The 16184-nt window shown below is 35.0% G+C and overlaps 1 protein-coding gene across 1 annotated transcript; it reads left to right on the top strand.

Annotated features, from left to right (window-relative positions):
- Window positions 1–1549: 1549 nt before the first annotated feature.
- Window positions 1550–2284, top strand: LOC136412419 (pilin gene-inverting protein-like). The gene has a single exon (XM_066395476.1). The coding sequence runs from the start codon at window positions 1550–1552 to the stop codon at window positions 2282–2284; it is 735 nt and encodes a 244-aa protein (XP_066251573.1).
- The last annotated feature ends 13900 nt before the right edge of the window (window positions 2285–16184 follow it).

The following is a 16184-nucleotide window of genomic DNA, read 5'->3' as shown; positions in this document are numbered from 1 at the left end:
AAAATGTCACTACAAACGAAAAAGTTTCCCGGGTTGCAGCAGTTCTGATAAGTGGTACGGTGTGTTCTAAAACTAACAAAATTCCAGGATTTTCCACGTCTTTTGGCTCAAAATATCTCTACCCAGATGACACTTTTTCCTTTACCTTTGTACCAACCATAACCCCGAGCTCCCTTATTACTTGACTTGCTGCGTCCGTGAAATCGAAAGTAAATTTAAGATAGAGATTATTAGTTGGTACATTAGATGGTTTAAACCTTCCAGATGGAGTCACAAGTTCTCCATTCTCATCACCGCTGCAGAAGAGAACCTCATCAACAACACGACGTCCAACTTCCTTAATTAATGTTGCAGAAGTAATTAGTTCCGGTGATGTGTCTTGAGTATACTCTATAGTGATTACGCTATCTGCTATAATTGCACATTTTCTACACGCTCAATAGCGCCTGAGCTACTATCAACTATATAATCTATGCTTGACTGATAAATTGTTTGCCCTGTATAAACTTTTACATCTTTAATAGTGTGGTGATCTAAACTTATCTTGCCGCCTGCTGTAAAAGTTTTTTCAACTTTATAGCTGCTTTCCCAGGTAGAATCTCCAGATCCCCAAGCAAGATGTATTGGTTGCTCTTTTATGCTTGCAGCAATAGCTGCTCTGCCTGATTGTGTGAGTACTGACATAGTTGATTGTGCAGTTGATATTATGTATATACAAGATCCGTGAAAAAAACGTCCAATTTTTTTGTAATAATGGGCTCAAAATCTTTCCAAGGGCGATTTAAGTGGCGATGTTCATGCCAAGTAACCATACCTGGATAGAATGCTGCTATGTAATTTTCTAGCTCATGAATAGAATCCTTCTGCTTTGAATCTGAGTCATTTTGACAATCAATATAATATTCCGCTAGATTAAACTCTATTATTCTTTGATCAGTAAAACTCTTTGCTTCGTAGTAATAAGTTATACTAAATCGCTCTAAAATTGGTGTACGTCGAAAGTTCCAAATCTGCTCAGAGAGCTTATCTTCACTTAAGTAAAATATATGCTCTGTTTCTTCATAAGCAGTTGATGCAAAACAAGCATTGATATCCCCTAAATTCCAACTATTGTAAGTTAAAAATATGATATAAAGAAGATAAGAGGGAAGATAGTCCTATCTTTATAAGAAAATAGGGCTATCACGGGCGTGTGCGACCGACCAACTATTGGTATTACAACCGTTCGGATCAAGGTACACTAGCCCATCTCTCGATATGTTTGAATAGTTGTGTGGGACATAAATATGCACCCGTTTACAATCTTAAATCAATTAAAACTATCGAGGTTATTATGATTACGTCTTATCAAAATTTTATTGGCATTGACATCGGAAAATTTAAAAATGTTATTGCTGTTCACAAACAGAAGAGCGCTGTCGAATTTGACAATGATACTGCTGGTTGGCAACGAATGTTTCAAAAATTTTCAGATATCCTACCTAATTCTTTAGTGACTTTAGAAAATACAGGAAAATATGAGCTTGGTTTATCACATTTTCTTATTGACATGAATATTGCTGTACATCGAGCTAATACTCGCAAAGTAAAAAGCTTTGTCCTATCTCATGGAACTTTAGCAAAGTCTGATCAATCAGATGCAAGAGCCCTTGCTCAATATGGGTTTGAACGCTATAGTACTCTATCTCTATTTGTGCCTATGTCAAAAGAACAAACAACCTTAGCTGCACTTTGTCAACGTCGTGATGACATTACAAAAATGAGAGCTCAAGAGAAATGTAGGCTTGCAGCACCTGAAAACGACCATATAAAAGAAAGTTGTCAAAAAACCATTGAATTTTTCAACAGTCAGGTAAATGAACTCAACAATACTATACAAAAAATTATTGATGAGAATCTAGAGTTACAGAAGCGCCAAAAAATTCTTAGAACAGTTCCAGGAATAGGTCCAAAATTATCTCAAGATTTTCTATGTCTAATGCCGGAACTTGGCTACTTAGGTAGAGGAGAAGTTGCAAGTCTTGCTGGAGTTGCACCTCATCCAAAAGAAAGTGGAAAAACTATTGGTTACCGAAGAATAACAGGTGGTAGAAGCAACGTTCGTGAAAAGCTTTTTACAGCTGCAATGGCTGCTTCAAGGTCTAAGTCTGCGCTTGGTACCTTCTATTCCAAGCTTGTTGGTAAAGGTAAAAAGAAGATGGTGGCTATGACAGCTCTAATGCGTAAAATCATAGTGATTGCTAATGCGAGACTGAAAGAAGCAATGAGCCTACATACTATTTGAATCTACAGTGAATATGTGCGTCCACACAAATTTAAAGCACATATTCACTAACCACAAAATCTAAGCAGGAATTGCTGTGATGACTGTTTGATATAAAATTCTTTTTCTATAATGAATAGGTTTTTAATTACCAAAATACCCCTCATGATTGAGTAGAATTGTAGAATTACAATAAAAAGTTGTAATAAAACAAAATTGAAGAAATTTTAAAAAACATAGTTGATCCGATGGTTCTGAAAATTTTATATCTTCTCCTGGGTCTAAAAGCTGCATTGTTCCAGGCTCTAAACCAGATAGTGCTACTCCTTGCTCATTACTTTCACTTTCTCCTAAAATATTTGCTTCAGGATCAAGTCTTGTAATAAACCCTGCAAACATTGCTGCAGTTTTCTTTCTCACCAGCTCTGCATCATCATATTGATCAAGCTCATAAAGCTTTAGCAGTATATTAGAAAGCCATGGCTCTCCCCTAATTTGCCCAGGTCTTAATGGTCTATAAATATGTAAAACATCATTTGCTGGCACTCTCACTGATTCTCCAAACGAGCCTTCTCCTGGATGTTCTTTAAATAGGTAATATGCCTCTCTTTGCCCAAGCCTGTTAAACTCAATGCCGTTTCTTATTACATTACCATTGGCTAGTTTTTGATTACTCTTATTATCTAAATGCTCTGATTCCAGTACTTGCAGTTGTAATGGTACATATCCCTCCAGCTTTCTTGTTCTTAAACGTACAAAACATTCTCCTCCTTCTACCATGCTCCTACATACCAGAGCTTGTAATCCGTAAAAATCACTTACTCCGCTACTGTCTGCTTCATCTGTCCATTTCAGCCATAATTCTTGTACTTTCTTTCGAAATTCTCCATCCCTTGCTTTTGATTGCGGTTTTATTCCTGTTCCAATAGAGTTACTTACTATTGTATCAATGATATTTGCTGCATATGGATTTTTTCTCACCATGTCACGTGATCTACTACGTAAAGTTTCAAGACTTTGGGACAGCAAATTGTTTATACTTCCTAACTCTGGTTGAAAGTGAAAAAATCTTCTTCCTGAACCTGATGCATCCCAGGCAGAGCTTTTTATCTTTGGTTTGTTAAACAATTGTTTGAAGGTTTTTAGTAGCATTTATAAAATTCCTTTATTTGTTGAAAAAACAATCTTTCTTTTAGGTTTCATACCTACAATTTTCAATTCAGCCTTAATACGTTGCCGTAGATTCAGCAAGTCATTTATCTGGACTTCAGCATATCTCACCACATGGTCACCATATGCAATTGATACTACTCTTTCGCCACTCTGAAGCTTTTGAATTGCTTGTTCAACCTGAAACAAATACTCTTCGTTATACATTTCACTTCTCATTCAACCATTGGCTTTGCCTTACTTTTTTAGGCTTTTTACTTTCCATTTTTCCACTCAAACTATTCCATTTACTCTCTGGCCATCTGTCTATTCCCAGTGCTATCGATGCTGCTCTCGCGTAAATTCGGCAATCTAGTACTTCATTTCTTTCTCTTACCTTTTGCCACTCTTGTTTGGTATATCCTTTCACTACCTTGCTGACTAATTGCTCTGCCGTTAGCTGCTTAAAATATTCAGGTGCATACTCCGGAAAATGGCAGTACCCTGGAGGTGTTTCTTCACCTTCTTTTAAAATATTAAGTAATTGAAAAAGCTCTGACTTTAATATCGATACTCCTACTGGCCATAGCTTTATTCCTCTTTTCAGCTTTTGACCACCAACTGTTATATCTACTCTACTTGGGCTACTCAGCGGCACTAGTGCTTTATTTACACCTTTCACTGCCATTACTTTCCCAGACCCCTGATGACTTCTTACCCAATTGTATACTTCTTGTGTTGCATATCCAGCATCTACTGCCATCATGCTTATCATATACTCAAGACCATTTTCACCGATAAAATGATGATTGAGGAGCTCCGAAAGTTTTCCCCATACTTCTCCACTTCCAGTATCTCCTTCAAATACTCGGTAGTCTATTGACCAACTTTCACGGCTTTTTCCCCATGCGACAACTTCTACTTCTAAACGATCTTTTTGGACATCTACCCCTGCTGTGAGGATTACTTCGCCTTTTGGTACTGTGCCTACGGGAAAAGATTCTCTTCTGTTAAATAATTGCTTCCAGTCCGGTACTTCTCCTTTATCTACCCAAGTTTCTCCAAGCGTAGTATTTATCCAAACTTTTAGTAATTGTTCACTTTCTTTTGCATGCAGAAAATCTTCTACTGCTTGAGTCCAACTATACCAGCCAACTGGACTATAAAGACTTGAAAGATGAAATCCTTTTTTCTCCCCTTTTATTGGATTAGTAGCTCTCCATTCTCCACGTTCCAGCATCTCTGTCTTTTGATGATTTTCTATCTTTTTACCACATTCTATACATATATAGTGTGCTGTATTTGGATTTTTATCTTCCCATTTTATTTGTGACCATTTTAGAACTTGATAGTAATTACAATTCGGACATGGTACAAAAAAGTACTGCTTATCTGTTGCTTCAAATTCTTTCTCAATTCTGCTTATTCCATGAATCGTTGGTGTTGATACTAAAAAAATCTTTCGCCGTGCAAATGTATTAGTTCGAGCAATACTAAGCAGTACTGGATCTCCTTCTCCTCCTGAATCTCCTGGATACGCATCAATCTCATCAAGAAAGAGATACTTTACTGGCATAGATCTCAGTCCTACACTGCTGTTTGCTCCAGTTATTACTACTATTCCACCTGGAAATTCCTTACTTTGTACAGTATTCCCTGAATCTCTTGATCTTGGGTCTTTTACTTTACTTTTTAAACATGGTGTACTCTCTATTAACGGCGCAAATCTTCCCTTCGACCAACGCTTTCCCATTTCAACTGTTGGCTGCACAACTAACATTGGACCTGGTGTTTGATCGATAATATAGCCAATCCAATTGTTACCAGCTTCTGTTCCCCCAATCTGCGCTCCTTTCATGAATACTACTTTTTCTGCATTTGAAGACGGAGATAGTGAATCCATGATTTCTTTTAAATAAGGAGTTCTTTCCGTTCTCCATTTTCCTGGCTCTGATGCTGCAGTTGGGGCTAAAACTCGATACTCATTCGCCCACTCTGATACTTTAAGCTCTGGATCTGGTTTTAAACCTTCAGAAAAAGATGTTGCGTATATCATTGTCTGCATCTACTCATAATTGGTTCTATCTCGACACCATTAACAGTAGAACTACACTCCTCCAATTCCATAAACATCTTTTTCTGAAATTCGTTTTCTATACATCTTTTGCTCATCTCACTTATCATTATTGCTATAACAAGCGCAAATATCCCTGTTATTGTTGCAAAAATGATTGCACTGCTTATTGTTGCTGCTGTTAAACCTATATATGCTGCCATTGCTACTGCGCTAACTGTAATACAGATGCAGATAATATTATTATGTTTTTTCATCCTTTTATCTGCTATTTCTTTCTGTGCTATATATTTATTATGAAGGGTTGGAAAATTAACAACGGTATCTCTGCAAAGCAATGCCCCATTTTTTTCAGTAAACAAAACTTTAAGTAATTCTAAATTGTTTGATTTGATTGCTAAGTGCAAAACAGGTGTATAATTTGCTCCTTTTTTCAGCAATAACTTTACTACATGTAAATGCCCTTTTTCTGCAGCAAGATAAATCGGAGAGTGACCTTTGTTATTTAAGATATTAATATCGATTTCTTCCTTTAAAATTGCATCTACAAGCTCAATTTCTCCCGTTTGTACAGCTAAATGGAGTAGACTATTCTTTTCAGAACCGTACTTATTACTCATCAAAACCTTCTTTATCTCAGGTCTATTTTTAGCGTAATCAAATGGTGTCTTGCCGCTATCGTCTTTTACCAATGGATCTATATCTTCTCGCGTTAGTAAAACTTCTATTGTTTTAAGTCTTTCAGCGTAATGTAGTGGCGTTTTATTTTCATAGTCTTGCAAATTGACTTGAGTATTAGGCTCCCTTATTAAGCATTTGAGGATATCAAGACATAAGTCTCTTTCATCGTAATTAGTATTACTTACGGCTATATGAACAGGTGACAATTTCATTGAGTTTTGTCCCATGCGCGCGCTATTTACATCTGCTCCAAGCTTTAGCAGTAACTTTACTATCTCCAACTTTTTGTTATTAACTGCATAGTGCATTGGTGCCTGGTTTCGTCCATCAAAGACATCAATTTCAGCGTTTCCTTCTTCCACTAAAATTTTGACAACATTTGCATGTCCTATGCCTGCTGCTAGATGTAATGGCGTATGATGCAAAGCATTTCGTACATTAACGTCAATACCTTTTCCTATCAAATATCTAACTGCATTAACTTCACCTATCATTGCAGCTAAATGAAGTAAGCTATCTTGTTCTGACCCGTATTTGTTATTAATTAGTGCTTGTAATATTTCTGCTTTTTTTCCTTCTTTAGCATAGTCAAGAGATGTTTTACCATCATTATCTTCTACGAAAGGATTGATATTCTTTTTTGTGAGTAGCAGATCCACCATGCTTAATTCATCAAACTCTATAGCGCAATGTAGTGGTGTCTTTCCATTTAATCCTCTGACATTAACATCTAATCCAGGTTGATTAATGAGACACTTTATTAACTCCAAACTTAAGTTATCAGCCATTTTATATTCAAAATCTTTTTATATTTGAAGTTTAGTGTTAGATAATTCTTCAAGTGAGTTTGTAATCTCTTCGGTTAGCGCCATATGAATCTTTTCAGTGTCACTGAGTGATGCAAGCAGTGCTGAAACTCTATTTGGAATATTAAGCAAATTATTACGAACAACTCTTGCTACGTTAAATGCTTCAGTTTTTACCTCTTCAATTGACACAAATTTGCCTATTTCAGCTTTCACTTTAGCTTCCAAAAGTTTACCACGCTCGGTTTCATTTTTTATTCGCGTTTTTAGCAATATCGTTGAAAGTGTTTCTCCGCGCTCTTTTCTCCTCAGTGGTTGACTTGGATCTCTTATTGCTGCTACCGCTTCATTTGCTTGTTCTCGGTCAATAAGTCCATCTTCCAGCTCAACTATTCCTTTTTTTACTAAAGAACAGACATATTGCCTCGAAAACCCTTTTTCCCTTGCCCATTCTGCTTGCGTAATTCTCACCTTTTTTTTCTCCTTATTTTAGCACTGCTCAGCTATAATTTCGTAAGTAGTTAACATTTGAAATATGTCTAACGCTAAAGAAGGCCCGAGGTTAGGACCACCAAACCCGCCAGCCTGGCCAAAAGGACCCACTTTTTATGATACTCTTAATGTATTAAGATCTTTACTGAAATTCATAACATAGAACATTAAAGCTAAAGAATCTGCTTCATTATCATCTGTTGGACAAAAACCCTTTTCTTGTACTGCTTCAATAACATCAGCTTTACTTGCATTTCCCTTGCCAGTTATAAAACGTTTAATAGTCTTAACCGAAACACCTTGATAGGGAATATTGCTTTCCTCGCACCAAGCAGAAAGGTGTGCTAAAAACCCTCCATAGATATGTGCAGCATCAGTTCCTAGATGTCTTCTCACTTCTTCAAAGTACACAACTTCAATACCTGGAAATTTATACTTAAGTGCATTAAGCCAATTACGAAAATTTAAAAACTGCATTCCACCACCACTAAACCTGCTAACATGAAAACTCTTACTTCCACTTTGCACTATTCCATCATTTAAAATAGTCCAGCCAGTTTGTTTACCAAGATCTAGGGTGAGCATTTCCTTTCAATTGCCGAGTACATATATATACAAGATTCGAAAAAATTACGTCCAAAAAATCTTTAATTTTCGAAATTTAACAACTAAAAACTAACATGAAAACTCTTTTACAGCCAGTTTGTTTACCAAGTCTTTCAATTGTCGAGTACATATATATACAAGATTTGGAAAATTTTCGTCCAAAAAATCTTCAATTTTTGAAAATTTTTTATAATTCTTGAATTTGAAAACCTTACTTATCCTAAACATGATTTTTCTACTTCTAGAGGTTTTTTATTATTCTACTTTTATATTTTATATGTTTTTATATATGTGTATATTTTTATATATGTATTATATATATATATTATATATAAGGGTTTCAGGAAGCTAGAATCCTCCATATTGGCGGACTTCAGATATGCCGTTCCTAGGAACGGTTTTAGGAACGCATGGTGAAAATCCGCCATACAGGCTAGTTCTAGATTCCTGATTCCTAATTCCTGATTTAGGAAGCCAGTAATTAGGAACGGAACTTAAGGTTATAGAGAGCATACTTTTCAACTATTTTCCTCTTAAAAATTTAAGCTATTCTTTTAATAGCGAAATCTACATTTTTAGCTCTTTAGGTGATATTGAATTTCAAAATATGAAATTCTTATATATTTTTAATATAACCTTAGGAAGTCTGAGCTACCCATTTTTTTGAAATCCATTTAAAATAGGTTCCAAAAACCTAAACTGTATTATTTTAAATTGCATCAGTATTATTCTCAAAAAAAAATAACAGAATATCAATAGATTAAAAATCGCATCAGTATTATTTATTTTTGCTCCTGTCCTACATAACAGCATTAATAACTCTCATCCTTAAAAGCATCAATTTGTTTTTAAGGAAAGTTATGAAATTACAAAACTACCATATAGTTATTAAAAATGTAAAATATCAAGCTTATAGACTGAAACTTGCTAAGTGCTTTATTAATGAAGCTCACGAAGATCTTGAGCAAGAACTCTTCTGTGAAATTTGGCCATATCTTGATCAGTATGATGAAGACAAAAGTAGCTTTAATACCTTTGTAGCAAGATTAACTGAAAATAAAGCTATTAACTTGTTAAAGAAACAGCGATGTGCAAAACGTGATATCAACAATTACATTAGTATTGATGTAACAGAGCTATTTGAGGGTGAAATAACAAAACGCATTGATGTAGACTATATGATCTCGGTTTTACCAAAGGAATGGCAAAATATATGTGAGCAACTTAAATTTTTTAACTTACATGAAGTTGCCAAGATGAACAACGTTTCAAGAACCACTTTAAACAATATTATCAAGAAGATACGTGCCAAACTTTTTCCTATTTACTACGCAGGCAAAAAGAAAAATTGAACAAAATTTTTGCCTTTCTTGTATATATACATTGCAGCATGGATAAATAATGATTCTTAAAATTTTGAATAATAATGAAAGATTGCAAACAATATCAAGTGTAAAGATGGTCATCTTTGGTCCTTATGGTATTGGTAAAACAAGTCTACTAAAGACTATAGATGAACCAACACTTTGTCTTGATTTTGAAGCAGGGCTTCTTGCCGTTCAAGATTGGCAGGGAGATTCAATTAGTCTTCGCACTTGGAATGAAGCTAGAGATATTGCTTGTCTTATAGGGGGACCTAATCCTGCATTGAAGTCTGATCAAGCATACAGCCAAAGACACTATGAACATGTATCTAGTAAGTACGAAGATTTTTCCTCTGAGTTTTCTAAATACCGATGCATCTTTGTAGATAGCATAACCGTTGCTTCACGTTTATGTCTGTTATGGGCAAAAATGCAACCTGAAGCTTTTTCTGAGAGATCAGGAAAACAGGATATGAGAGCTGCCTATGGATTACTTGCTCAAGAAATGATGGCTTGGCTCAATCAATTTCAACATATCAGAGACAAAGACATCATCATAGTTGGTACTTTAGGTCAGTATTTAGACGATTTTAATCGTCCAAACTGGCTACCTCAATGCGAAGGGGCTAAAACTGCTAGTGAAATTCCTGGGATAGTTGACGAAGTAATCAGTATGGTTGGAATCAAGAAAGATGATGGAACGGAGAAGCGCTCTTTTGTTTGCCACACTTTAAACCCTTGGGGATACCCAGCTAAAGACCGCAGTGGACGCCTGAGTATGGTTGAAGAACCGCATTTAGGCAAGCTGCTTACAAAGATTAAAAGCAAGTTTTAAAATTTAAACATGGAGAGTGATATATGTTACAAAACCTATTAACTGATTTTAACACTGTAAAACCGCAAAGTAGATTGATACCAAAAGGTACAATAGTAAAGGTAAAAATGACAATCAAGCCTGGAGGTTATGAGCATTGGTTTACTAAAAGCCCCACTACCGGTAGCATTTATTTAAATACAGAATTTACCGTTATTGAAGGTCTATATGAAAAGCACAAGATTTACCAAATAATTGGTATTAAAAGTAATAAAGCAGAAGATACTTGGGGAGAAATGGGTCGCTCTATGCTTCGCAGTATCTTGGAATCGGCACGCGACATTCATCCACATGACAATTCAGAAAGTGCAATCCTTGCTCGTAAGCTAAATTCAGTTGCAGAGTTAAATGGTTTGGAATTTATAGTAAAGGTGGGTGTTATAACTGATGAATATGGAGAGAAGAACAAAATTGCCTCGGTAATTACTCCAGAATACCGTAAAAATTATGAAATTGACAGAGTACCATTTTGAAGTACGACGAGGAAAAGCTTTGGTCTGCTGTCATTACTAGAGCTATTCAGGATGCAATAGGAAAAAACCAAAAGCTAAAAAAAGAAGCAATTAATTGGCTGAATTCAAAGTCTTTTGAAACTGTTTGTGAGCTAGCTAATCTCAACTTTAAACGTATGAAAAATATGTATGGGAATTTTATGTCTAAAAAGCAAGAAAAGATAAAAGCATTATTAATTGATAATATCAAGGAGTGTGTTTCTTACCTACTTCCAAATGGTGAGTTTTACCGAGATAAAACTTATATTGGAGACTTAAATGGAAATACAATTACAGTTAAAATAGTAGGTAAGGAAGCTGGTGATTGGCGTAATTTTACTGAAGGAACTGGTGGTGATATTATTGATCTTTGGATTTTAATTAAGGGTGATATATATTCTGCTAGAAAGTGGCTCAATAAAAAATCAAAGAGTGGAGAAAAAAAAGGGGGGAAAAGAGAAGAAAAAATATTTTCTGTAAAGCAGTACTTGAGTGATCAATCACCAATACCAGAAGACATAATAGCTCCACGAATTCTCACTCCAGGTGGTCTTTTAGTCATTGGTGGTACTCCAAAGGTTGGCAAAAGTTATTTTCTTCTCTCTTTGCTTGCACATCTTGCAGCAGGAGTGTCGTTTCTTAAGATGAAGTCAGCAAGGCCACTAAAAATAGTCTATCTGCAAAATGAGATGGAGTACAATTATATCAGGGAACGCATACAACAAATCATAACTAATCAAAGGCTGCCAAATCTAGCAGAAGAAAACTTGATTGTTACTACAAAGATGAGATTAATTTTAAATGATGAAGGTATAGAGAAAATAAAAGATATTATAAAAGAAAAGTGTGATATCAAAATGATAGACCTTATCGTTTTGGATTCCCTTGACTATGAAAATATATTTTTCGGCCTGCAAAGCAGAATAGAAAAACTACGTTCTATAATTAATCCTATGGCTGGAATAATTATCACACGTCATACCAGAAAAGTATCGACAGCTACACTCGCAAAAAGTCCTTTTCAAGCTTTAATTGGTGCTAATGCTTTAAGAAGCTTTTATACATCTGGTATTGTAATGTTTCAACCAAGTAAACGTGCAAATGTCTTGCAGGTAGTATATGAGCTAAGAAACGGTAAATCAATACCAGCAAAATTCATTAGCAGGGTAAATGGGCGTTGGCAGAATTCTAAAGTTATAGCTACGGCTTAATTTGTCCACAAAAACGTGAAAACTCAGCTTCTACAAAACATCAGATCTTGTCTTTTTCATCTACTACCAAGAGGGACATTTCATGGTGATAAGTTTTATGTAGGTGATGTACAGGGTAACAAAGGCAAAAGTACTGTAATAGAATTAACAGGCGAAAGAGCCGGATTATGGAAAGATTTTGCAACAGGAGAAGGTGGTGACATTATTGACCTTTGGGCAACGGTACATGGGAAAAATGCCAAAATAGAATTTCCTGAAGTAATGGCTTCAATAAGTGAATGGCTTGGTCTTAAGAAACAAAACAATATCAGAAATCTAGAACAATATCTGACTTGTAGTTGGAATTACTACGATGAAAATAACCAATTGATTGTAATAGTCTATCGTTATGATCCTCCTTTAGAGAAAAAACAGTTTAAACCATTTGATGTTAAAAAACAAAGATTCAAAGAGCCAGAGATAAGACCTCTCTATAATATTCCAGGTATTTTAAAGTCCGATAAGGTTATTCTGGTTGAAGGAGAAAAATGCGCAGAAGCACTTATAGAGAAAGGAATAACTGCAACAACAGCAATGTTTGGAGCAAATGCTACCCTTGATAAAACAGATTGGACTCCGCTAAAAGGTAAACATATTATCATTTGGCCGGACAATGATGAAGCAGGTAATAAATATGCCAAAAACGCTGAAAAGAAACTTTTAGAACTTGGTGTTGCATCACTTGCTACGCTTAAGATTCCACCGAATAAACCAAAGAGTTGGGATGCTGCTGATTGTGTGTTAGAGGGAATAAATGTTTCGGAATTTATTGAAAAAAAACTCAAGAAAAATAATTATTAAACCACCACTTGATATTTTCAGTTGGAGTGTGGAGCGTTTTATAGGTCCAGTACCAAAGCAAAGATTTCTTGTTGAAGGGTTATTTCCTTTGGGTGTAACATCTATTTTGGCTGCAATGGGTGATACTGGTAAAGGTATGCTACTTCTTGACCTAGCCCTCAAGGTTGCAGGTAGCATAGATCAGGTATGCGGATTTGGTCCACTTGTTACTGAACATGGATCTGTTGTGGTATTTTCTGCAGAAGATGATACAAATGAAATACATCGTCGCTTAGAACGACTTGATCCAAAATGTGAAAGATTAAAATCTAAAGATAGGCTATTTATTGTACCACTGCCAAATATAGGAGGATCATTTACCATACTTAAGAATGTTCGCGGTAAAGTTGTAGAAATATCTCCAGAATTTGAGTCGGTAATGAAGCAGCTGAGCAGAATAAAGGATTTAAAGCTCATTATATTTGATCCCCTCGCTTCTTTCATTCATGCAGATTTAAATGCTGACCCAGCAGTAGGGGATTATCTCATGTGTTTATTATCTGATTTAGCATGTAGCACTGGAGCTTCAATAATTACTGCCCATCATATGAGGAAATTAAAGGGAGAAAAACCTATATCAACCGTAGAGCAAGCACGAGATGCTATTCGAGGCACTTCTGCTCTCGTAAATGGAGTCAGGTGTTCTTTTGCTTTTTGGCCTGTTGAGGATATAACTAAACCAATGATTTTTAGGTCAATTGGAAAAATCCCAAGACAAAATGCACTATTTCATGGAGCTGTTGTTAAAGCAAATGGCCTGGCTGATCGTACCATACGCACTTATCTAAGAAATGAAGAAACAGGGCTATTAGAAGACATCACTGAACAATTAAAAGCTCAAAATATTAGCGATAAAGATCTTAAAATATATCTTATTGATTCAATTGCGCGAGCTGCTAGTTCAGGACATCCATTTACTCATACAGGAAGTGCAGGAATACATAAACAACGACATAGACTGCCTGAGATTTTTCATAGTATGGGAAGGGATAGATTAGAGCGTATAGTACAAGAGCTTTTACAAACAAAGCAAATAGTTAAAGGAATGGCTAATGGCTCAAAAGAGGATAAATGGCTTGATGTAAAAACAGGACCATTTGCACGTGGGGTGGGAAAATTTATTCATGGAGCTGAAAAAAGCTATTTTTGATAAAAAAAAACTCTATTTTTTTATAGTCAAAGTAAAAGGGTTAATACGATAACCATGTGATAATCTTTGCCAACCAAGTGTTTGTATTACATCATCACGTTCAATACTTAATCCTAATTTCTCAGCAAGTGTAGATTTGATTGTTCTTTGCATTTTATTTAATGGTTTTCTGATTTGTTGTTCTAAACCTGCTTCTAAACTAAGTCCCAAGAGTTTTTCTAACTGATTAATATTGATAAGTGCATGTTTTTCAGGTGGTAACTCTTTCTCACAGTCATGTAAAAATTGCCTAAATAATATTCGAAAAATATTAAGACACGATACAGCTCTTTTATTTATAACTTCAATACTATTAACATATACCATACCTTTAACTACCTGTAACTCCAGAAGCTTTGTTGGTATAATTGGTTCAACACGTTTAAGCGAAATATACGAAGCTGGTAAAACTTGCAAAGAAGTATTTTCTACTACCTCTGGTACTCCTCTTTTAGCTGCTTCTTGAAATATCTCAGTTAAAGTCTTAAGCTGACAAAACAGTTCTACCATTCGTACCACATATAGGTTTAATAATAGATTCGGTATATCTTTTTTTAGAATAATGAGAACTGTCGGATGGACTCTAAGTTTATCTATAGTTAGAAATATTGCATCAGTACAAAAATCAAGGATTATTAGATTTACAATATGACCTTGATTACAAATATAATAAACTCCTTTTTCCACTTTTCCCCACATAAGTCTTGAATCATTCAACTTAGTTTCAAACCAGTCTATGATCTTTTCTGTATTTAAGTATATGGATAAGAGATGAAATCTCTGTTTTTGATAAGTGTTAGGTAAAATATGACGAGAACAGTTTTCACAAATAGCATCATCACATGCTTCATCAAAGTCTGAATCAATAAAAATCTCATTACTACAACTTGGATCAACTACATTTGGCCAATCAAGATAATCTTCCTCACGAGAGCAAACAATATAGTACCTTTCTTGCATTTTTATCAATCCAAGATCGAATAAGTATCTTGCTGCTTTAATGTGATTTTGACTTGGATTAACCCAAGAACCATTTGAACTTAAAAGATCAGCAATTTGCTCGTGAAAGAATTTTAAGGCCATAGGATTGTTCCATATGTTTCTTTAGCTCCTCTCTTTCTTTTTTATTGAGCGGATGCTCTGAATAATAAATTTCCCCACTTATTTTGAAAGAAAATGTTACCTTTTTGTTTTGGAACATTACTTTAGCTGATTGAATAGATTGTAGTATGTTGCCAATAGCTGGCTTTAAAATATGTAACTCTGGTGCAATAGGATCATATGGCTTTACACTCAAAGTAAGATATGTATTACTATTTTTAAAATAATATGACTTAAAATTTAACTCAAATATACAAATATTAGAATCAGAACCCTCTATACATGCTTGAAGAAATTTGTGCACTTGTAGTGGAAAGTTCTTATCTTGTACATTTACAAAAGTACATTCGCAGTCAAAATACCCACTTACAATGCTATTTGCTATTTCCACAGCTTTATTAGTATTTTTAGCACAGAGATTAACCTGTGTACCATCGAGGGAAAAATCTAAAATCATCCACTCAGGTTTATGACCATGAACAACTTTGTTTGAATTAAGCAGTAAATCCATGTCACTTCCTCGACGTACAAACATATATATTCGATCTTGATGATGGAAAAAACCCTGCAACTGATCATCATCCTTAAGTATCTGCTCTACGGCTTCTTGTGACATAAATTCCTTAAATGAAGTATTTATTTGTCTTGGTGATTTCTGTAGAGCAAATGATACGAAACCTTTCTTTTGTACTTTATCAAAGTGATAGACAGATTTTAGAAGTTCACAATTTATGTGAAACAGTAAAAATAACAAGGATCTTTTATCATACTTAGTATTATTTTTTATCAGGTATGATCTCATTAACTCTTGAGTAAGGGCAAATCTTGCTACTTCACTAACTGTAGCCTCAAGTTTTGTACGATCAAAGTGGCTAATGAGATAATAGTTAAAAAGAGAGTCAGAGTAACTGGCAAGTATCTTACGTTTTTGTTGAGTGGATCTATCATCGTAGTTTCCATCTTGAAAAAGCTGCCCATTTAAATGATTTTTAAAGCAATGCTGA

The sequence above is a fragment of the Euwallacea similis genome, chromosome 12 (assembly GCF_039881205.1).
Source record: "Euwallacea similis isolate ESF13 chromosome 12, ESF131.1, whole genome shotgun sequence".
NCBI classification, from domain to species: domain Eukaryota; kingdom Metazoa; phylum Arthropoda; class Insecta; order Coleoptera; family Curculionidae; genus Euwallacea; species Euwallacea similis.
This window is presented reverse-complemented; position numbering and strand designations above follow the sequence as displayed.